Genomic DNA, 24,222 nt, shown 5'->3' with positions numbered 1-24,222 from the left:
TAAATTTTTGTAAAAACATAAAGATTTCCTGAAGCTATACAGAATTGAAGACATCTTACCATGGTTTCATACGCCACACTACATCTTCTATGTCCTGTCTGATTTCATATGTGGATTCTAGACGAAAGAGGTTGAAGTTCCTCAAAAGATAGTCATGCAGGGTCAGAAACTGGAGATTCAACTTGGGCAAAGCCAGGCAGCCTGAGAAGAAACAAAATGAAAGGACAAAATTGTACAAAATGAATTACATGTGAGTAACTGCAGTTCTTTGTAACACAGTCATTCAAGGGACATATTTCTCTGTAATAAAACTGGTTTATTGACTACTTTTCTAGCTACAACTTTACATTTGTAATATTTTTTACATTTATATAAGGATGCTGCAGGTTAACATGTTAGGGCAGTGACACATGAGACCAACGAAGGTCTGGAGTTTTGGAGCTCTGTTGTGCTGAGCATGTATTTTACATAATTGGGACTGGACGTCGTTCTTGTTTCATTCTGTCCCATTAAAAGCTTTTTCTGCTTTTAGTTTATAATTCCTCCACGTTGGATAGTTGGTTTTTGCTGGAATCAAAATGCTCCCAATTGTGTCTTGCCTGACTGCAGCTCAACTGCACCACACATATTTGCATGACGTCCTGATTACGCAGCTGGACATCAGCCTGTTGCATCCTAAGCACACAGCTAGTGATACTCAACAGCACACCTGGATTTCTATTGACAATGAATGGGCAGCTGCAGCTTGTAGCCATATGAGGGAACTTCTTGTTAGAAAGGAATCCATCGCAACTAAAGACAAGGTTCCAGTTCAGTGCCAGAGGAGTGCCCTTTGGTAGGTGCACTATAGTACACATTAAGTCACAGTAACATATAAAAATATGCAATCACAACTCAAACAAGCAAAACATACCTTCGCCTGAGTAGTACTCTGTGGGGACGATGTTCTCATCCCAAATAATCTTCTCAGTTGGATAAAGGGGCATCTGGTTAAGTTGTTCAATCTGAGAGATTCTGCGCTCATGACGGGACACCTGTGTGTGTGCATGAGGACAGAGACAAGGAGAAATTGGGTTAATGAACAAATGCCCGTCCACCTCTTTAGCTCAGTGTCTCAAGGTTGTGTCTTCTCCCTTACTGTAAGACATAACATGTCATTACCCACAAACACAAAAAAAACTCACTCTCTTCATTTGTCAGTCCATAATACTAACGTGTGCTAGAAAATTATAGTTATGTCACACATTTCTCCACTTTCTTTTTTTATGTGATCATTTGCTTAAAGAAAGGTGGTCAAGAATTGCTGATAAGAGGCAGGGCTTTCATTGTGTTGTGGATACATTTTTCCATTCTATTACTTTATCATCTGTGACCCCAGCCCCTGCCTAACTTTGATTTTATACATCATTCATCAGTTCAATTTGTTCTTTATTCTTCTGGAAACATGGATACATAACTACATAATTATTTACTGTGTCAAGAACAGTAATATCAACTGCCGAATACATACTAGAACATATGTACCAGAGGAAGCAAAGAAGCCTTAACTAGCCAAACAATACATTGGTGTAAATGCAGTACTGACTTTACACAAGAGTGGTTCTTCCTGCCTAACAATATTTATTACTGTGCTATTTGTTGATTGTTTTGCTAGTGGGTAGCAAAGTTCTAGTCTTGTGGCCCCTTCCTATTAAACCCACCTAGTCAGAGTAGATGGTTGCTGGGGGCAATGTAAGGCACAAACAAATGAGCCCCCTGACATTGTGTCCTGCAACAATCCAATCAGATAATTAAAAACAGCTCTTCGTCATCGCTTCTCAGAGAGGACCTGGGGATGGTCTGAGTGAGTAATTATAAATAATTGCAGAACAGCCTTGAAACCCCCACTTTGATGAAGATGTCTACAGTCCATGTGTAAGTGTGTGCTGGGGAGATTTGTGGGACAATGGTCCAGCATGTTCCTGGCGGGGATTTAAAAAGTGAAAAAAGTGGGAGTGTGATGGAAGGGAAACCAGGGAGCACAATCAAACTAACCTGAACCTTTTAACAGATAACAACAACAAAAAATAATCCTATCTCATTAACATTCTTCTAATTAACCTACATCAAATATATTCCCCCCTAAAAACAGTAATTACATTAGAAGGCAAATTAGTAGAGAGAGGATATTATAAGTATTTTAAGATAAATATTCCAAATTAATGACTTAAAGAAACACAAAATGTATTATGCTATAACACTGAATGGACAGTCATTATATTGGAAAATACCTTTAAAATTATTAGAAGTGGTCAGCCAAAACCAACTGTAGATCTTTCATTATCGCAGTTGGCAAGCACATGGCTCATAAAGTATTCATTCATTCCCTATGATCAGTGATAGTGACACCTAGTAAATTATACCATTACATTTTGTTTTATGTACGTTTAATTTATTTGTCACATTACTGTTGCAGAACTGAATTGATTTTCTCTGAGTTGTCAGTTAAACTAAGCCAAAACAGTTCTACAAAAACAAATCTTTATCATGAAGTCTATAATGTTTTTATTTTTTTTACTATTATGAAGAGTAGATTCAACTGCTGTATTGTGATTGTGGAAGGCTGTTTCTTTACTGAACCCTAGCTATACTGATACAGATGTGTATCCCTCAGGTCAAAAGTCGATCACAGGGCCACAGAGAGACATACACAGACAGACAACCATTTGCACACTTGCACACTTACAGGCATTTATAGACTCACCATTAATCCTAACATGCATGTTTTTGGACTGTGGGAGGAAACCGGAGTACCAGGAGGAAACCCGCAGACACATGGAAAAAAACATGCAAACTCCCCACACAGAAAGGCCACGACCCCACAACCACTCCACCACCATGCTACCCAGTTGCCTATTATTCATTTCTACGTTATGTGATTTAATGTGGGGAAAAACATTGGCATTATGTATTGGCCATTGCTCCCTGCTTTCAAAGATTATTCATGTCTTATTATTATCCATTACATTTCAATGATTTGCATGGTACAGAAGACACTTAACTCTGACACAAAAGTTAAAAAATGCCTACACAGATGATAATAAAAGCCAACACTGCACTTACCAGAAGCTCAAGGAGAAACTCCTTCTCATAGGTGGTGTCTTGCCCTTCAGCCAGCTCTGGCAGGAGACACAAGTATGAGGCCACCTGGTGAAGTGTATTAGGACTAGAGAGAAGATGAGATAAACAAATCTTTAATTGGGTAGAAAATCCGCATTTGCAAATTACACAATTAGCAGACATTCTTACTGAGAGTAAGTATGTCAGTAAAGCAGATATAACTAACCGCTGCCCAAAGAGAATCATTCGATAATGACTGTAATAACGAAGAGTAAGATATCGACAGGGATACCCTGACCTCTTCATATACTACATCATTATAGTGAAATTCTGACAACAAACCACGACGTTTATAAAAACAAATTATGTGTAGGTGCGTGTTGGGGCACAATCTCCTGAGAAAGGTTTTGAAAATGACAATACCTGTGTAAAGATACACAGCCTTATCAAATTCCTTGTGCTTGTTAGCACTGCAGCACAAAGCAGTTCTTCTGTTTGTTTTGACACAGCACTCCTGCTCTGTCAGCATGTGTGTGTTAAGGGACCAGGATACACTGATGCGACAGGATTATGAAAATCAAAGCCCATATCCATCTCAGAAAGCTGAGGCGTGGCTCTTTGCATACAGACCTGTCTTAATCATGCTGACACACTGTACAGACAGGGTCTGGTACACAATGAAGGACAAGGTCTGGCCACGTTGTGACAGGCCTGGACTAGCACACGTGGCACTGACCAACTGTATCCGTGTATCTGCATGTATTCTGGTACTTGTGATGCCAAGTTTGGGGAGTGGGGAGGCATTTCTGCCTATGTTGCAGTTTGGTGACCCAGTGGATGACCTGGTATAGGTCATGGGGACACTTCCTCCCTTAGCAACAAAACAACAGCTCGACAACAACTCACTCTAATTAAAATGACTGGGCCAGGACATGATTGACAGCTGAGTCACTGGCAGGCCAAAGTAAGGATTGGGGACAGATTAAACTTACTACAGAGCAGTTTCTACTGTAGGTTTATTCTTTGAATATGTCTAGATCAGTGGTCCCAGGTACACCAAAGCCAAAATCATGAAAGCACAAAAATAGGCTGGAAACTGAGCGAGATTTAATCTGCAGCAGACAGTCTGACTGTTCGTGTCTATGGCAATGCCTGTTTCCTGTAGAAGTTGATCACACGAGTGATGTCTTTACTGTTTAAACATGACATTCAACACAGAAGTTGATATTTAATATCATATTCAGTAAGTCTTTGAATTGCCTAAATAAAATTGAGAATTAAAGTAGGTTGTCCTAAACCACGATGCCATTGTCGTCTCAAATACCGACAATAACCACTCTAATTTTTCTACACATCTTGATCTCTGAATCTTTAGAAATTTTTCAACATTGAATATTAAAAGAGAAGGAAGTGTTATATTGCCATGGATATAGAAATTTCCAATTCTTTTTCTTTTCTTACTTAAATATTTTTATGACAGGAGGCTGGAATTATTATCAGTTCACCTGCAATCAATAATACCAGGACCACGGTGAAGAACTAATTTAACCAATTATTTCCCAGTAATAATGACTCTTTGTAATGTTAACCAATGTTTTAAAGTGTTGCATACTCCTTTAGCATCTGTTAAATTCGGATTTTGACCTGAATTGACACTTCGGTTTGTGACAGGCTATGCAATAATGCTGCATGTGTGTGTTTGGGGGACTTAGCAGATAAATTCAGAATGGTGGGTGACTGGGAGCTTAGCCTGTGGGTAACGCAGCTGCAATAAACTGGCATTAGCGCGAGTTGTTTGGATGAAATGTGCCTCGTTAAACCTGATCGGCATATTTGGAGTTACCCAGGAGCTGCTTTGGTGACAGTTGTGGAACAGGGAACAATGCAGTTCCTGCTATATTCAAAAGCCTAATTCTAGGAAAAGGAGCAGAGCTTCTAAAAATACATTAAATGGTTCAGCTACGTCTTTACCTGATTCAGCTCAGCTCGGCTCATAACCCTCTGCCTGAGTCAAAGGAACTTAGTGTGGGGTTTAAGCATTTATAATCCACGACAGAAGTCAAAAGAGGTGATGGATATAGAAATATCGACTGCAGAGGACATTTTTACTGTTCCAACATGGGAACTTAGAGCGATAATGAGAAAAACATTGGAAATCAGTCACTTATTTAAAGTTTGTTGTTACAAACTGCCTCTCTATAAACTTGGATTTCATTATGATATCAAATGCCGAGAAAGGTTAGAAACCCTGAAGTAAATACAAGTTACCGATAAATGTGTCATCACTCCCCCTTCAAACAAACACACAAAATAAAATGTAAAAAGAGATAAGAAAAAAAAAACAGGCCGGTTCATCAAGGTGAGGGGGCTTTTTGGCGCTTTGGCAAGCTAATATGATCTGACAAACACAGCTGTTCAAAGAGTTTATTCTCAAGCCACTGCAAATCGATTAAATTAATGAGGCGTGCCTCTCTCTCTGGCTGGTACCAGCTGCTTGTTCAAGGGTTCACTAGCTGCCATTTAGCAGGGAAGTCAGGCAGCAATGTTAGTGCTAATGCTATACTGCAACAGAAGCACCCTGCATGTGGTGCCTGTGCTTTCACTAGAGCTTAAACATTTTAGTGGTCAGAAGAAATTTTAAAAGTTATGGAGAAGATCTGCATTTGTCCTTCTGTTTTGGTCTCCTGGTGGGTTTGTTTCTGTGCTCTCTTTTTTATAAAAATAAAACTAAGGACAGTGCTTTCAGAAAACATTTAACATAAAAACAGCAGCAGTGTTTTCATTTACCTGAGATGGCCGAAGTGTTTGGTCAAGAATTCTCGAGTGTCCACTGCAGCTACATTGGACAGAGCAAAGTCATGCAACTCTGGGAAATGAGCGAAGGCTGCCCTCTGTAAGACAGAAAATAGAGAGGGAAAACTTCAGATTGATGTTGACATATACAGAATCAAAATTTTTAAAAATTATGCTGCTATCACATTCAATGAAAAACAACAAGCACAAAGCATGCATGACATAGACTATAATATATTGTTGCACATCTGTATATACCCCTCTATGTATCTTTACCTGTAAGGAGGTTATTCTGTCATAGTGCAGTGTAGTCATCTCTTTCTCTGTCAAGGCATTTCCTGTCTGGTCATTGATCTCAAAACCTGTGTAGAACTTCAGCATGTCCAACAACTACAGAGACAAAATATTAACAGTAAATCACTTCTCCACATGAACAGGAGAGTAGAGGGGATTTTGATCGCAATGTGCATATAAACAGTCTCTTCCAAAAGTGTTAAAACATCGAGGCCAGGTGATTGGTGTAAAGAAGAGTTTTTTCCCCTGGTATTTAAACCAAGATTATTAAACAGCATTAAACACGGCTGCTTTTGTATCAAGAGAAACAAGAGAAACATTTCTGGAACAAGGTTGTATGGAGTGACAACAAGGTTGACATCTACCAAAGCGATGGGCTCATGATGCAACCCATACATGCTAAATTTGAGGGAAGCTGTAGGTATTATAATGGCTGGTGCTTGCACGACTACTTTTCTGAACAGACTTAGTCATTTTCGTTTGTGGCATAAGCCATGATGGTAGCAGCATAAACAAAATTTTAAACACATATTTTTTATATAGGGCACTATATAGTGTGTTTGCCATTTTGTAGTAGTGTCTGAATGTTAAGTTTGTAAATGTCTCCATTATATAGTACATTCAGAAGTTCCACAATGGAACAGAAAACTTGTGTACAAGTACTATTTGCTGCTACCAATCCAACATTGCAATGCCCCCTGTTTTAGAGATGAGAAAATCACTGTTGTACAGCTGTAACAACTGTTTGTAATTATGAAATATGATGGTAAGTTCACTGAAATATCAATTAATTACCCACTATTGAGTAAACTACCTAGTCAACATTATATGGGCAGTCCCTAATTACATTTTTGTGATTGTTGTGGCCTGAAATGCCTGATTTTTTCATTGTAAAATAAATTGTAATCCATTTTGCATTGTTTTAATTATGTTATAAAGGTTGTGCAGAATTCATAGGAAGTTGGTTGAATTAAATGTTCACTGATTGCAACACTGTGAATTCCTAGAGACTGTATAGGGGGTAGTAAAGTAAATAGGGAGTGATTTCATACACAGGCATTGTTTAGGTGCAAACATTTTTGTGTGTTGTACCTGGCAGAAGAGGTGTCCCTCCTTGTCTCTCTGGGTTAGGCTAGACAAGTGGCAATTGACCACCAAGTGAGAATCATCCAACACTGTATTAAACCACCGCCTGGTGGGCAGCAGCGCCTAGACACACAGAACACCACATTTACAAAATATTTAGGCAAAATATCAGACAGAAATTATAGTCCTACGGTTGTTTTGGAACATATGATGTGGAGGCAAACTGAATAAGATATGTAATATGTGAATACGACAGGGAAAATACTGGCCCAGCTATAACAACTACAAAAACAAAAGTTAAATCTCTCACACTTAAGTTTGAAAGTAAACTGGACAAGAAAAAAAAAAGGCTGTGTGGAACAGAATATTAGAGGGAATACTACAGTACGAATCCCCAACAAAACAGAACATGGTAAATGGTCTGTACTTATATAGCGCTTTTCTACCTATTGGCACTCAAAACGCTTTACACTGCTTCTTATTCACCCATTCGCACTCACAATTACACAAACCGATGGCCAATGCTCACGGGGAGCAACTAATTTGGGGTTCAGTGTCTTACTCAAGGACACTTTGACACGTGACCAGAGGAGCCGGGGATTGAACTAACAACTGCGAGATTGGTGAACAACTGCTCTATCTTCCTGCGCCACAGTCGTCCCAATGACTTTTTTAACACAATTTTCAAAGGGGTAAAACAATTGAGAACTAAGATACACAAACCTTTATATCCTAACGTCATGTTTGACGTCAACACAGTCAGCATATTCCAGACACAATAAAAAATCTCCCTTTTCCTACGTTCATTTTCAGGGTGAGAGGGGAAGTATTGTAAAAGTATAGTGCTGAAAAAACATAAGATGCATCTGACGAAAGTAAGCTGGCGGGCAAGTAGCCCATGGCCGGAAGAGAAAGGCCAGCCTGTCAGCAGACAGCCAGATGAGATATATTGAGCTCCCCCACTTGTAACAAGAGATCTGCATAGGCAGCGGGAGCAACAATCTTATCTGCCTGTGCATCTTTGCTCCAAATACTTAATCTTACTGACAAGGTTGTCTTTTTCAAACACTACATCAAAATTTATTTTCAGTAATAATTTCTTTTAAAAAATACAATATAATGATAGTCTTTAAAAATTACACATCTTTATGAGCTATTATTACCCAAAAACCGAGTTTATCTGTAATCAATGTGACTGAGCACTACAATAAGATAAAAGCCATAAAAAGCAAATTTCTTTAAAACCAACACAGTAACGCAGATTAAAACCAGAGTTTGTAAATTTCCACACAATTATGTGAAGCTTCACAATATGCTGGAAAGCAACTGCAGTCCAATTGCAAAAAAAGGCAGAACACCACTACTGAGGAAAGAGAACAATGGTATAATCTCATTCTTCATTGGGATTTTTGGACAGTCTTTTAGGATATAAAAAATTGAATAACTGTTCCTTCAGACAGGAAATTGTTTCCTAAAAGGGGGTCTTGTATCCCAATCCAGCAGACACTACAAACAACTTTATACCACATGTCAAAAGTCATCAGGCTAAAAATAAACTCGTACTGTACTCTGATCAAAGGCTCCGGTTTCAAATATTGCACAGCTCTGCAGACAGTGATGACAGGGATGCATTGGGTGAAGCCAAGACTGGACATTTATCCAGTGTTGACCTGATTTAGCTATAAAAGCAAAGGACAAAAGGCAAAGGAGCTCTGCAGACTCACAGATCCCCACACCACCTTGTTCATAAGGGGGCTGCAATTAAGCACGTATAGTATTGTAGCCCCACAATGTTGTAGTGTGCATAAACGGTAGAAATGAAATAGAACATTAAAATATTTACTTAATAAGGCATTTGACTAGGGTTGGAAGATTTGTCTCACCTCCAAATCAATCATAAGTTCAATGAATCTCTCACAGTAATGGACTTTATCCATGGATACAGCCCCTATGGAACAGAACGGAGGAAATCATAGAGGTGAGCACCTGACTTCTGGAAATACGTGTCGTCAGTGACAAATGGCATTTGATAGAAAAGCAGACGTATGTGAAGATGTGAACATAAAAACCTAAAAAACAAAGATACAGCAGCAGAAAGGAGGTTGTAGTTATCACTCAGAATATGAAGACAGCAAACACGTGGACAACACCAAGGTGTCATGCCGAGCATGTGAGATACTGTATCGCCAGCGCAGCAGCATGTCGAGACCTCAGTCCTCATTAAGCCTGTTTGTGTATGTGTATTGCATTGCATTGCATTGGAGTTGAGCCATGCAGCAAACATTAGAGTGATGTGAATCCTGCTGGGATTTAGATTATAATCAACTCTGTCATGTTTGAATTCTACCTAAACACACAAATACACAAGTTCTGTTTTTAGCATTCAGGTAGGGGGCCTCTGTGTCTGTCTGCATTACAACATAGTAGTCAGTGCCAGTGGCTGTATGGCAGCTGGACCACATGCTCCTTTGACGGCAGCAAGACTCAGAAGTGCAACTATAATACTAATGAAAGGGGGTAAAATTTTTATTTAATACCAGCAATATGTAAACTCTAAAAATAATGTATGATGCAAGGAAAGGTAAAGAGAGCTCATGCAAGGTTTTGCTTTGCTTTTAAAGTAACAGGGAGAAGGTAGAAATCAACATTTTATTAATTTAAAACTGAGATCTAATGCTTATTCTTCTCCTAAACGTAATTCTGTGTTAAGTGCAATACGAGATCCCAGAAGATATAAATATGAAGAACATTAAATATTCGTATGTTATGCTTCAGTTGTCTTCTTATTTACCTGATGGTGCAATTGACTTAAGGACCCAGAGGAACTTTTTAATAAGAGCCGAGAGGAAGGTCCTCTCTTTTTTTGCCCTGGGAAAGACACACACAAACACAAAAATAAAAAAAAACTCAGGAAGAGCTCAAATACTCAGAGGGTAAAAAACAATTTGGCCTAGTCAGTATAGATGTGTATAAGCAAGAATAAGTATTATTACTGCTCAGTTGTGTTAGCATCCATTTTATCAAATTTCTTCTTGATTAGATTCCAGAACTTGAGCAGCTTTGGAACTTTCTTTAGCTCCAGTTGGAGTCTGGACTGAAAACATGACAGAAACAATTGAGTAAATAGTACATTTTCTCTAAGAATGACTTTTATTGCAATGGGCAATTCTTTCCTGTTAAATTATCAAACATCATCATTACTTGTGTGGTAACAACAGGCATCAGAAAAACTTAATTAGAGTAACAAGTTGACATCTTACTGGTAGGAGGCACATCCACATTGGCAGTGAGATGAGCTGCTGCACCTGTTCTCTGATCAGATCTACCTCCTGGGACAAAGTCGCACAGAGAGAGAGAGAAAGCAAGAGAGAGAGGGGGAGTTGTCATAATGTACTGTGTATGAGAGATTTTTATTACACTTCAGCCCATAATAAAAGTCTGCAACTAAAATATTTAGGAGCCTTTATAGGATACAATCAAAGTGTAGCAGGCTATCACAGCAGATTTTAAAGTGAGACATCTGCAGAGCCTTCCTGTGGTTTAATGCAGCTATGGAGAATACAGATGGGTGGAAGCTGATGCTGTTGCACTGCCTAGTCAACTACTGCCACCATGTGGATCTAATGAATAATTGCCTAATTTTCCACACTCTGCTTCAGCTTAAGGGTATTTTGATATTACCATTACCCTGTTTTAGTAAAACTAATTATTTAATTTACACGCTTAATTGTATTTAAATGGTTTACTTTAAACCACCTAAATACAGTAATCAAAATATAAGCTGATAACTCCCATTTTCCTAGGTACTGGCGTGAGCACGGACAGAAGAATAATATCACCTACATTAGAATAGGTACTAGTTCTCTGGTGGGTAGGTCAAGACATTGGGTATTAATTTAGTGGCACATACCAGACTGTTGAAGCAGTGGTCTAGGAAGACCAGCAGAATGGTTTGTTCCTTTAGAGTAAGACCAGCCTCCTCGCCTGCCAACACAGCTTCCATTGCACATTTGAAGAAATATGGAAAATGACTGGGCTGCTTCTTGAACACCTAATATGCATATTAAAACAGAAAAAACAGTTGATAGTTGTAGGGTTGCTGAGCGTATTGCTAAACTTGTGTCAATACGGTCTCCTGAGAAATTGGCAACAACTGGATTGGATTCCTTTTTTACCTCCCAAGCTGGGACGTTCTCTCTGAACTTTTCATTGACAATGCAACAAATGGACATGAGGTAAGCATTGCTTGACACCTCAGGAGTGTAGTTTATCCACAGATAGTTCTCAAGGTATTGGCTGAAAGATAGGAAAATAATATATAAATAATAAAAATAAATATCAATCCATCAAAAAATGATGTCACCATTGTAGGTAAAATATCCCACCTGAACTCAAGCAGCATAATTTTTCTGATGGCAAATCTACAAACATGCAGAAAGAAGACAATTATACAAGATAAGCAAGTGTAAAATGTGTTCACTAATTTAAAAAACTAAGATGATAATTTCCTTACTTGGACTTAAGAATCTCTTTGTCGTAAACATCTTCCATGACCTATATAAATTTAAAACAATGTTAAAAGTCTTTGGGATTAAACCAAACAAAGATGATCCCCTCTCACATGCAACTCTGAGAATTACTGCACTTGATAAATAAGCTCAACCACCAAAATCTGATCTACTGACATCTCTAACATGCGGCAATCCAGTGACTCACCGTAGGGTCAAAGGGTAGTTTATTCTTTGCATTAGGAGACCAATATTTATTAGCCAACTGAAACAAAAAATTGGAAAAACATCAATAGTAAGAAACATGGTAGGATTAACACACAAAGGCTCAAGCAACTAAGAATACAAATGATTACTATATATGTTAGACTATATGTTACAAGGTGTTGTATAGGTGGAACATCTAAAAGTCCAACCACATATTTTGTTCTGGTGTTTTCTGGGTTGAATATATATTTTCTCTGGTTTAATACGATATGATTCATGGCACACTTCCTCAACTCCTCTTTTAGAGTTACCTTACCTTTACCTATTTGCCCCCATTCCCTACCAAATAATACCAAGTACTATTTCCATGTAGCAGGATAAAACAGGACTTAGGAAGGAAATTTTGCCTCTAACTAAAAATTGCATTTAAATATGCCAAAAACAAAAGGCTACTTGTAAACATGCAAAACTGATGCTGTTGAGGAGACAATATACTGTATCCATCTTCAACAGGAAAACAACTTGGAAAATGTTACTTCATGAGCAGTTTCTGTTTCCAGTGATTACCTGTGTGACATATTCTGCATTGATCTGAGACACAGAAGGTGCTGCAGCCTTTTTGGCAGGGGTTTCTTTCTCCATGTTGGCCGTTTCAATCATCTGAAACGACGATTGTGAAAACATTAGTTGAGACAATACATATTTTTAAATCTACTAAATCTATCCAACAAAGCGAAAATGATTTGAACATTGCTTTTGGCACGAAATCTGCAACTTAACGAAAACTATACGCAAGTATAGTGAGGAGAAAGTTGGCTAATATCAACTAGCTACTTAATGTTAAAACGTTAACGCTAAAAAGATTAAGTTAGCATACGTGGTGAAGAGTCTGCGCGGTTTTCCAAATATCAAGATTGTTATAATTTTAGGATTGGGGAATTACCAAAATCTCTGTCAAATACTCAAATTAAATGTATATTTATGTTAACGTTATACTTATATAATATTGAGATAGCCGAGTACGATAACGTTAACGTTAGCTGCTTTTCAACTTGTGATGATAAGCTATTATCACTGAATATTCACCCTACTTAAATTAATTTCGACGATATCTAACTTTATATTTTTAGTGTGATATAGTGTGCTAAAAAACATGATAGACAAACCTTTAATTCACCATGAATCAAGTGCCTTCGGATGGATCGCTAAGCATGTACACAACCAAAACGCGCTGTTGGCGACGAACTTCCTGAATGGGTACGTCCCTGAAATCGTCCCCACGTGCAACGGCACATTTTCTTTTCCGCTTAAAGGTTCCTAAAATAAACAACTCTTCGAATATTTACTTCGAATATAATAAAAAGTAAGCCACAATATTAAATCCTCAAGTATGAAACGGTATTAAAAGTCTAACTTATAAAACAGATCAGCGGAAACACAGGACTACTATTTTTAAAGTATGTGTTTTTGTTTTGTTTTGCCCAAATAAATATAACAAAAAAACAACACAACGCTAAAAGTTTCAAATGATTTATTAAATAAGAAAATAGAACAAATTATTATGTCCACATTCTATGTATACAAACACTACACTCATACACTGTATAAAATGTTACGTACTGATAAACCACAATCGAGCTATGATGCACTGTGTGTTTTGATACCTGTCGATCATAGCCAGAATCATTTATTTTCCATGCTTAACCCTGTCCACCACTTGCGATGTACCTGGCTCCAGAAGTGACCTGCCTCTTTGTGGGTCTGCCTCTGGATACTTTCCAGGGTTAAAGCTGAAAATGCTTTTGATCTGTAAACGTATTTACCTAACAAGACCCACGCCGTATAACCACAGGGTTACCATGGACTTCCTTCTTTATTACCTCTTTTGTTGATATTTTTTTGTTGATGTTGTATACAGAGCATATATGCAACCTTTCGTTTTCCCCCTTTAAAGAATGTGAGTAATCTGACTGGTAAAGTAGCACATATATTTATCAGTCAATAAAAATGGCCATTAAGTTGTTGTTATTCAAGCAAAGACACCTTAAATTATCTGATTCAAGCTTCTAAAAAGTGAGGATTTGTTGCTTTTCTGTTGGGACTATCGTCCCAACTTTTTTTTTTAGAATTGGGGTTGTACTTCATAAATTAATAACAATAATTTGATTAAGACAAAAATGATAACTTATTATTCTGACAATCATTTTCTACAGCTCTGTAGCAAAATACATGTATATATAACATCATTATGCATTGCAGCTGTGATTTTATTGCAATTATCAGTGTTTAGTTTTTTTTGTGTGTGCGTGCTTATCCTGTGAGTTCAGGGTCGCCACAGCAGATGATTGTCCGCATGTTGGTTTGGCTGTTTTGTTTTGTTTTGTTTTGTTTACTCCAGATGCCCTTCCTGATGCAACCCTCCCCAATTTCTACCAGGCTTGGATCGGCATTGCACAGCCAGGGATGAGGAATGGGCTGTTTGGGATTCAGTTTCTTGCCCAGACACTTCAACATATATTTCAAATTTATACTTGTCCTTTGACCCTGGAGTGCTGACCATGGAACCTAGAATTATTTTTGTGATTGGTTAAAGGTAACACAATATAGCTATAGTTAGTGAATGTAAAAAAAATATATAGATCTAAGTACCATCAGTTCCTGCCCCATTCCACACTTCCTAATAATTAAACTGACACTCTTAAATTGCATTGTTTATGTTGACCACAAGAGGGCAGCAGACACCACTCAATAGCCTGTGATGGTTTGCCAGTTCAGCAGATACGGCAAGTTTCATTAAGTCAGTGCTCTGACCATAAAGAGAGGCTTTCACAATACTGCAAGCTGGTGAGGAAAACAATACATCATGAAGCAAAAGGATTCAAACATGAAAACAAACAAACCACACAGTCACTGAGGCAAAAAGACCACATTGTCAGGAGGTGTCTGTAGCACCAAGGCGGCTCCTGAGATGGGCTCCACTGCCGTAGCCAGCTGCTATATGGAAAGAGAGTCACACACATCAGCTTAGTTAGCCTGAAGGAAGAACCACACAGTTAAAGTCCATGTGCAAGGCCACAATGACAAGGGCCGCAGGCTGGTACACTGCACACAAAGGACGTTAGCCACAACAGCTAGTTTGTTTGCTGAGTGGTTGCAGGTCAGCTCAGTAGAACATGAACATTTGAAAAAACACATGAGAAAACTAAATGTCGCCCTGTCTTTATTCATTTTGTAAGGAAACACAGTGGTAAGCACACAAAGAAATGTGTTTGCCATAGGCCATCACATTGGCTATGATAGGGGCGTGATGACATACATGTGGCAATGCTTGTGTCTGTGTCTGTGTCTGAAAGGCAGAATGTAATTTTTACATGATCGACAAGTGGATTGTTCTGCACCAAATTTAAATGGCAGAGCTATTTTCGTGTTTAATGCAATAAAATAAAAGTTGTTTTTGAATAAATATCTTAACTGTTTGTTTTACCCCCTTAAAAAAATATTCGAAACTCAATCACTCAATAATCACTCTAAAGGTTTTGCATTTTAAAAAGTTTATATTATATATAAACAAAAAATAAAACCAAATATTTGTACATACAATCTAGCTGTATTTACTTGACTTAGATCTATAAATGCATTCTAAAAGTTTTTTTTAAATTAGGAAAATGTTAATCTTCATGCTGATTTGACAGGGGCATCATTCAAATCTACAAACTCTTTCCCCGTTGGGACCAAAACAGGTAACACCCACAGTATAGTTATGTTGCGTTGACTTGCTCGCTCTCATAAATAATTGCTTGTTTGTTTTTTTCAACCTTCAATAAAAATCTTCAGGCTCTATTGGCTGCCTCTATTGTTCAATTTTTGATAACAACAATCAAAACAACATTGCGGTGGGTGAAGATCAATAGTCCACTCCACTCACCCGCCATCACAAAGCGCAATGAAGAGAATAGGCAGAGTGAAGATGCATTCCAGCTCAGATCATCAATACGGTTCATGATCTTTGAGAAAAGAAATGTTCCAGGAGCATTGGTTAATGGTGTTATTTTCTCTCCACATCGTCACAATGACACCCCCAAACACACACGTACTGAACACACACCTACCCTGCAGCTGTGTGTGGTAGCGTCCCTCTCCTATTAACCAGACTACCTTACAATCAATAGAACACATAAAGAGGCCTAATCTTTTCAGGTGCTCACTGCTGATTGCCTATTACACAATAATAACACACCTTGAATCTCATGCAGCATGAGAGGGAAAAACACATTCACCTCATCTGCACACATTACACACAGCCACAAACCAGTCACACAATAAATCTATAGGTTTACAACTGAACAGATGGTGTCAGCGGTGGTGTTAAGCCTTTATGAGAGGTGTTAGCTAGTGCGCAAAGAGAAATTCCACCACAAACGGTGGGATATCAGGGGATACAGTTTATCGCCTCATGGAATGATACACTGCTGGTGTCTCCTTTTGGAGACTATGGTCTCAAGTTTCTGGTATGCAGCTTTAAGTTATATAAGTTCCATAAGACTCCTCTCAAGGCAGAGTAACAGCAGCAGCTGTTACTCTGCTAAGTTCAGGGATATAAAGTGAATTAAACACATCTTTAATACCACGCACATTCTTCAAAATTACTTTATAATATTCATAAGTTTGCATTTCAATCTGTGGTGATAAACGGTCCACATAAACGACCAGTTATGCTGTTTTTCTTTTCCATAGTCACTGTTGTCCTGTTGTAAGCCATTACGTGTCGGGCTGTCAGAGTAGCTCCTCCGGAAAAGCCCCACTTGAATTCCAGTGCTGCAGATGACTGAAGTCTGGTTGTTGACTCCGGCTGTGTGTCTAATAACTGAGCCAGCAGGACAGGTGGAGGATCTGGGAATCAGTCAAGTCCAGGACTGGAACCAGGGAAATGGATGGACCAAGTTCATCTAAAGAGCTTCTCCAACTTTCTTCAAGTCCTGGCAGGTAGAGTGAGCAGAGAAAAAAGGGTATACGTTCAAAAGAAGAGGGACACATTAATGTCATGAGAACTCAAGCTGGAGTTGGACACTTAAATTTTATGCAGCTGTCCGACTAAGGCTGTCCCAGAACAGACACTGCACTTAACCCTTCGACCGGGGAACACAGAGCTATTTTAAAATTATTGGCATTCTTAAATCCTTGTTAGCCTGCATGCCCATCCCCCTGACCCCTCCACCCCCCTGCCTTCCCGCAGTGCAGACATATGGTCAGCAAGGACTAAACTCTAAGCTACTACTCCCAAACCTGCACCCAGAGACACATACAATGAAACACACACTCACACAGAGATAAGAAGAGAGCGGACAACCCTGTCGTGTCCTTGAACAAAGAGCTAGTTGGGACAGGGGTGTAGTGGAATGGATCCTTGGATCATGTTGTGTTGGCATGTTAGTAAGCTGTGTTGTGACTGGCTCTCAGCTTTACTGGAGCTGAGAGATATTGTTGGAGTATGTCTGTGTGTACGTGTGGAGTAAAGGCGGACATTGGACATTTGAGAATTCACTGAGCGTCTCAGAGCCTGGTCTTGATGACAGCATGTCTATTTAGCAGCAGCCTGCTGGGAGTTGCCCCTTCTCTCTTCTGCTCTACGCACTAATTGGTGCAAGTCTCCTGTCTTATGGTTGACTGGTCTTATTTCTTTTGATTTAACAGCATGTTGGAAAGGACTTGGGTGTGGTCAGTGTGATGGGACATGTTCATGATAGTTATACATCTGGGAAAGCATGCTGTGTCACAATCACTGCTGCAACGTCTCATCTCTTTGCATTCACCATGACATCTGTCTAATATGATTTATGTAAAAATGTAGTTTCTCACCAATTATCTCCAAGTCTCCATGAACAAACACAATCGTATGCTCTTTTTTAAAATATCTTCAAGTACATCAAAACCGTGAGGATTATTACACAGGTTAGAAACCTGGATGTCATCATTGACTCAGATCCATCCTAATTAAGCAATGCCGCAAACATCCCAAAAATGTGAGTGAATATATCTAAGTACTAAACTTACTAGACTAAAGCTAATTCAACAAGTGTACTAATCCATCACACTGTTGTCTTTGACTCATAGTTAAGCTACTAGAAAAACATTTTAAAAGACCAAAAGCTTTCCTGTTACACTTTACTAAAAACATGGTCAGTTTTGTTTCTAATGTGAAACACAACGAGTTTCTAAAATCTGCTTTAGAAATACATTTTTGCTTTGCTTTTGCTTAATTGTGTGACATCTATGTGAACTTGTAGAAAGAAACATCTGTGAAGAGAGGTTACGAGAGCAGTTGAGCACTATTTAATAAGCCTCACTCTCATTTGAAGCACACACAGCATGCCAAACATCCTTACAAAGAGCCCACACACTCTAATTAGCTAATATGCACTACAGCTTAAAATGCCCCCACTGAACACAGGGTGTTTTTGGAGGGCATTAAAAGCCTAAATGTGTGTTATCAGAGCATGTGCTGCACCCGGGGAAATAGAATCCTTTGGAGACGGCTAGCTGACAACAGAACGGCTAGGCAGATCACAGACAGGCGATGGGTTTATTAAGAGAAGAAACACACCCTTCATCACACCTTGTGCACTAAGCCTGTTTTATGTTAGGATGTTTTAATCTTTGGACTAACAGATATGAAATAATTGCGCTCTCTCTTTGAAAGTCTCTTTTAGTGTCTGTGTACACAGACATACCTGCTAATGCATGAATGAGAGACACGTGGGGGGTGAAGGTGACTTGAGTGACCATGCTTTTTTTTTTCGGCATTGAGAGTTTAAAGTGATTGAGGTGTCTGTAATTTCTTCTGTAAAAATCCCCAAATCCTATGAACGTTTCCTATCCTATGAAGCCATTGCACACCCAATAGCCCATCCCCTGGGTCTCTCGGCCCCCCATGGGCTGCACGGGGAGCCTCATTGAGGGGCCCAGTGGACAGATAAAGATTCAAAAGCCATCACATTAGCAATGGGATGGAACTAAACCATCTACCCAAGAGGACCAGCTATTATTCTGCTTCAAAGCAAACACAGAGAGAGCTAAAAAGGCTGCTGTTAAATCTCTGGTTTGGCAAAACCAAACCATTACCAATGCCCAAAACCACCTTTTATTGTAGCTTAAAAGGTGGCACTAATAGCCCTTGTTTTATATGAATTAGTAATGTATTGAAATCGTAAGCCTAAATTAGTAAAGAGGTTATTTGGGGCTGGGGGCTGTAAAAAAAGGGAGATCCTCTGTAGCCTGGTTGATGTCAAATGGGCTTGTGGGGCTTTTAGAGGCCAAGGCCCAGAGCCAGTGGTTTTTAGTTTTGGTAAACTGACTTTCAAACTGGTCAAATTACCCAGTAAACGAGGTGGTAATTAGCAAGTGTTCGCTCATGAAAATTGTTCATTTAGTCCAAGAAGCATGAACAAAGAAGCTGAGGGGCTGGATGTTTGCAGTTGAGCCACATCACAAGACCCCCCACCCCCCCCAACAAATCAAATGGCAAATTGTATGTAAAAGGAAGCATTCATACTGAGAAACCCACAGAGAATAATAACCTGACTATCAACACTGTTTTTATAATATCCTTTAGCTCCTTCTTTTGGCTTACTGATGAACAATATTACCCTTTTGGTTCACTCTCTCTGCTCTCTTAGTATCACTTTCAGAAGTCAGAGGCAGCAGATTTCAAACAGGACATATATTGATATTTCCCTCACTAATGTTGCTCCATATGTGCTAGGTATTTAAATAGGCACGTGCTGCAAACAAGGTGGGCATATAATATTAAATGCAGAATCATTGTAATGTGTTTACAGCTTAAGTTTTCCCAAAGTGGCTAAAAGTATTTAGTTTTTGCAGGCTTAAGAAGTATTCGTTTTTAAAAAGCAAATACATCACACCTTGTTCCACTTTAATTACCAAAAATATTTGATGTATCATTGAACATTTTCGTAAAAATACCACAAGCCCACTGAAAGTTGGGTTTTTCCTTGAGTTGCGGGGGCCTATCCCCGAGAACCCTTCCATCGTAAGTAACAAGTTGAGACAAGATGTTTAAAGGTTTCATTTGGAGCATATGTCACGTCTATCAGCTGTGAATCCTAACGCAAGCAACCGAAAGGAGGGGTGTGCAGTCACATTTTGCTCCAGTGTTGTCTGTCTACTCGCTAACAGCAGCAGTTGTGAGGCTGTGAGTGCTAGTGCCAGAGGTGTTACTTTTCCTCCTTTGACTTTTAGGATTCATCACCCAATGAGCATAGGCTGTGACCCATAAAAATGCCCATGGGTAAGCTTACAGGGCCTGGCTGTGCGCGCAGGATAAGGTAACAGATTCAAGCTCAATGATGAGTCAGTAAATGGTTTTAGGGAAGCAGTCTGTGTAGTCCATAATCAAAGAAAAATACATGTCAAGGGTAAATATCTAGGTTGATTTTGCTAAACAACACCACAATTACCATCAACATTTTTTCTTTATTTTTTGATTGTTTTGTATTAACATCATAATTTTACACAGGGAAAATTTAGTCTAAAAGTTATTAAGCAATTGACTGACACCCCTAAAGGAATTGATCTTCTTGTTGGAATATTTTGCGAAAATCTTTAAAATACTGTTATTATTACTATTATTAAAGTACATTATTTACTTTCTTCTTTTTTCATTATTTTCTTTCTGTCGTGTCATGTCATCAATGACACCTGACTGTAGTTTGTCTGTGTTTTACCCTATATCCTTATTTATATACAGTATTATTACTTTATATATCATTCATAGACAATGTGTGAATCTGTTATGGCAGGAAAGACAGTTTAATATTATTTGTTTTAAAGACAGTTTAGCTGATTGCTAATTTGTCTCGCTCATAAATAAATGAAAAGCATTTTATATCCACAATCAATACTGCATAAACTAATTTATAAAAAATTATAAATTAATCAACCTCAAAATTAAAACCAGAGATGGTGAAGTGAATTACATTTGACCTGTCCAGGGATGGGATATATTAGGAAGTCAGTCAACAGATGTTTCATGACTTGGTCAGAAGCTTTTTAGAGGCTGTTCCTGGTATGCTGTGGTCACTACAAACCTAAAGTGGTCCAGCAATTAGCAAAAGATTAACTAATGTATGTGAGAACTGAACGACAGACTACCTGGTCCATCTTCACAAAGGAGCTACTGTGGCACAAATTGCAGAAAAATTTAATGTTGCATACAGTATGATCAACAGGTGGCAGAATACGTGCTGCAAATGGGGCCGCTGACCCACAGACCAGTTTTCATGTGGACCGTTAGGGGCATTTGCTTTATTTACCTGGTACAGAGATGGAATTCACCATGGGAAGACGGCGAGCCAGTAGAGGCAGTGTGATGGTCTGGGTAATGTCCCCCTGGGAAACATTAGGTCCTACCTAAACATTGTTGCAGACTACATCCAATTGCACCCTTCTGTTGCAACGGAACAAGCCCTGCCATAGTGCAAAGATATTTTAGGAATGGTTCGAGGAGCATAACAAAAAGTTCAAGGTGTGCCTTGCTCTTCAAAATTCCCCAGAACTCAATCGGATCAAGCCTTTGTGGCATGCGCTGGATAAACCAGTCTGATCCATCAAGGCTTCACTTCAATATTATAGGACTTAACCGATATGCTGCTGAAGCCTTGGGGCCAGCTACAAAAAGACACCTTCCGAGGTCTTGTGGAGTTCATTACTTAACAGGTAAGAGCAGTTTTGGCACTGTGAAGTGGACCCATGTAATATTAGGCAGGTGGTTTTAATGTGGCTCAGCATAGTATAATTAGGTAACAAAGCAAATAGCACTGGTTCATCTGTCATGCATATTATATTCTAAACAGATCAACCTTTTTCCAATTCATCACTGGTAACCATAATTTCATGTGCTCCAGAAGATGAGTTATGTCAAAGCTTAAGATGACAGTAAGATGGCTGGTTTGGCACAGACTCAAAAATGTTAATTGACTGCGTCAGCGATGGCTTGACAACGGAGGCTTTGTGATTGATGTGCTCGTCGCCCTTTTCCCTCAGAGAGAATGTCTCTCAGGATAAAACAAATACGGCTCCACATTTGCCTTGACAAGAACCTAGAATCCTGGGAGCAGGAGATGGTGGCGTATAAAAGTGTAATGATGACAAAAGAATGTGCCAGCTGCTTGGGTTACTGTACACAGTGCAGACACAACAAATGACTTACAATAATTAAACACAGGAAGGAGTGGAGATCCTCTGGAGAGGCTGCTTCCAAGAATACTTTACGGAGTTTACTTAACCATTGTCAGCTCAAACTTTCTTTGAAAAGACAGTGCAGAGAGAGACAGGTTGTCACTTTGTTTTCATTAATATAATGATGTGGAGCTCACATGAGTTACATTTAACAAAACAGATACTTGATTTAAAGCTTGTGTGTAGTGTCTGTTGTGAGATAAATTCACATACCTTTAACAATCTGTTGTGCCATTGAGTGGCCACTCTTATAGAACACTCTGGCACACAGAGGCACCAGCTCAGGCTCCATATTCTTCATGGCTTCCTTAAATGTAGAGTCAAGTGCTTCAGTTACATCCTTAATGTCAGTGACCTCCACGCAATCGTTGGCCACGGTCAGGGAAAGGGAAAGTGAAGCACTACACCGGTCAGCAGACATTATGAAGTGGCTCTCAATGGATCCACATGCCACCTTTTTGGTTACATGAAAAGATCTACCTTTGGTGAAATCATCCTGATTTGCAGTTACATGAAGCTCAACCGCTGCACCCTTAGGTAGGGCGGGTACCACAACAACCACTAATGGGGGAGGCTTGATCTCAGGCTTCCATAATAAGTCCTGCAAAGGACACAGACAGTATTTAAATGAACTGGTAGGAAAATTATACACAGTCTTATGCCACACACAACAATCACATTTATGGTCCTTGTACTGAGATACACACCGTTCTTTCTTAACACAAGCACAACTCCATCAATATTAAACAAATCAAAATAAAGCAAATCAAAACATTCTGCTTCACAGCCCTATGACAAGTTTTTAATTGCAGACTGACAGGTTATCAATTAACATATAGTTGTGATGGTGTAAAAACAATTCAAAAAGAGAGTACTCAATCCTTGCAAGGACCATAAACAAAAACCATTAACTATGAGCGGCATTTGCTAACATGACAGGTCCTATCCAAGATGACTTTTCACCTTTCTAGGAAGATTAAAATGTTATTGCAGCTTCACTACGAGCATATAGTGGAAAACTGCCTCAATTTTAGCTCCAGAGCCCAAGTCTCTATGTTTTCTCTGGGCTGAGGGCCATTAGCAGTAACAAAATGTCTTGGAGCGATGGTACAATGTGGCCCTGTAATAATACTTGGCTGTGGCTTCATCTGCTAATGGGAGAGAAATGAGTGTTTTATATAACCGTCATTTCAGTTGGAGTCGATAGGGCAAAAACACTTAACCCCCGTTTCAATTTGCTGGATCAATTTTCATCCACTTACACCCCACTTCATAAGTGCAGAATAATAACAGGTTACTTACATTTTATTTTGATATTCACTCACAAAAAAAAAGGAGAAATCATTGACAGGAGCAGACGACGCCCTCTTTGTCCCTTCAACAGACGGACCTTTCATGACCCAATCCACCAGCTTCACTGAAGCAGCACTTACCTCCAGATTAAACTTTAGCAAACGCTTAATTGTATATCAGCTGCTAACCTCTTGCCTTAGAGAGTGAAAAATCACTGCCCTGAATGAGTATGTGTGCAGTGGTTACGTTAAGATTTCTTTACTCTGCTGATTTGAAAGAGAGTCCAGCTCGCTGTGATCAACAATACCAATTCAGAAGAGCAAACAACAATAGTCATGTCAGCACCAACCTCTTAGCATGTCAGACAAAGTAAAAGCACACATACATGTCCTGCGCTTTGACAAATGTTATATTAGCACTTTTGGTGCAAGCTAGGTATTCTCCATGAGGGAACAACTCCTGCACATGTCAATTGTGATTGAACATGGAAGAGAGAGTGGGAACAGGGAAAGAAGTGACAGGACAGGGGGTCTTGCTCAGCCAAGCTTAAAGGCCACCCTGCAGGCCTTGGGTGCAGAGGTACTATACACAACCCACGATCCACAGGAAGATCAGGGGACTCCAGCAATCTGCTTCAGCCTCTGGCAGGACTTTATTGTCATGGCATAGTTGCTGACTTTTTGTCAGA

At 39.1% G+C, this 24,222-nt stretch overlaps 2 protein-coding genes across 8 annotated transcripts in view; both read right to left on the bottom strand.

Annotated features, from left to right (window-relative positions):
- aqr (aquarius intron-binding spliceosomal factor) overlaps window positions 1–13,268 on the bottom strand; it is a 43,571-nt gene extending 30,303 nt beyond the window's left edge. For both annotated transcript variants that reach the window (XM_067479852.1, XM_067479853.1), the window contains exons 1-17: window positions 13,154–13,268; window positions 12,555–12,647; window positions 11,989–12,045; window positions 11,786–11,826; window positions 11,658–11,693; window positions 11,448–11,568; window positions 11,183–11,323; window positions 10,533–10,601; window positions 10,266–10,366; window positions 10,064–10,140; window positions 9,156–9,220; window positions 7,279–7,395; window positions 6,169–6,282; window positions 5,887–5,990; window positions 3,103–3,205; window positions 914–1,034; window positions 60–201 (exon numbers count right to left, since the gene is read on the bottom strand). In XM_067479852.1, coding sequence (XP_067335953.1) covers window positions 60–201; window positions 914–1,034; window positions 3,103–3,205; window positions 5,887–5,990; window positions 6,169–6,282; window positions 7,279–7,395; window positions 9,156–9,220; window positions 10,064–10,140; window positions 10,266–10,366; window positions 10,533–10,601; window positions 11,183–11,323; window positions 11,448–11,568; window positions 11,658–11,693; window positions 11,786–11,826; window positions 11,989–12,045; window positions 12,555–12,647 — 1,502 coding nt within the window. In that variant the 5' untranslated portion in view covers window positions 13,154–13,268. The remainder of the gene's footprint in view (window positions 1–59; window positions 202–913; window positions 1,035–3,102; window positions 3,206–5,886; window positions 5,991–6,168; window positions 6,283–7,278; window positions 7,396–9,155; window positions 9,221–10,063; window positions 10,141–10,265; window positions 10,367–10,532; window positions 10,602–11,182; window positions 11,324–11,447; window positions 11,569–11,657; window positions 11,694–11,785; window positions 11,827–11,988; window positions 12,046–12,554; window positions 12,648–13,153) is intronic.
- Window positions 13,269–14,270: 1,002 nt separating this feature from the next.
- Window positions 14,271–24,222, bottom strand: part of dph6 (diphthamine biosynthesis 6) — a 55,857-nt gene continuing 45,905 nt past the window's right edge. For 3 of the 6 annotated variants that reach the window (XM_067479999.1, XM_067480000.1, XM_067480001.1), the window contains 2 exons: window positions 22,455–22,842; window positions 14,271–16,963 (listed from right to left, as the gene is read on the bottom strand). In XM_067479999.1, the coding sequence (XP_067336100.1) occupies window positions 16,845–16,963; window positions 22,455–22,842 (507 nt within the window). In that variant the 3' untranslated portion in view covers window positions 14,271–16,844. The remainder of the gene's footprint in view (window positions 16,964–22,454; window positions 22,843–24,222) is intronic. The other 3 variants (XM_067480002.1, XM_067480003.1, XM_067480004.1) reach the window with 1 other exon arrangement.

The sequence above is a fragment of the Channa argus genome, chromosome 16, assembly GCF_033026475.1.
Source record: "Channa argus isolate prfri chromosome 16, Channa argus male v1.0, whole genome shotgun sequence".
NCBI classification, from domain to species: domain Eukaryota; kingdom Metazoa; phylum Chordata; class Actinopteri; order Anabantiformes; family Channidae; genus Channa; species Channa argus.
This window is presented reverse-complemented; position numbering and strand designations above follow the sequence as displayed.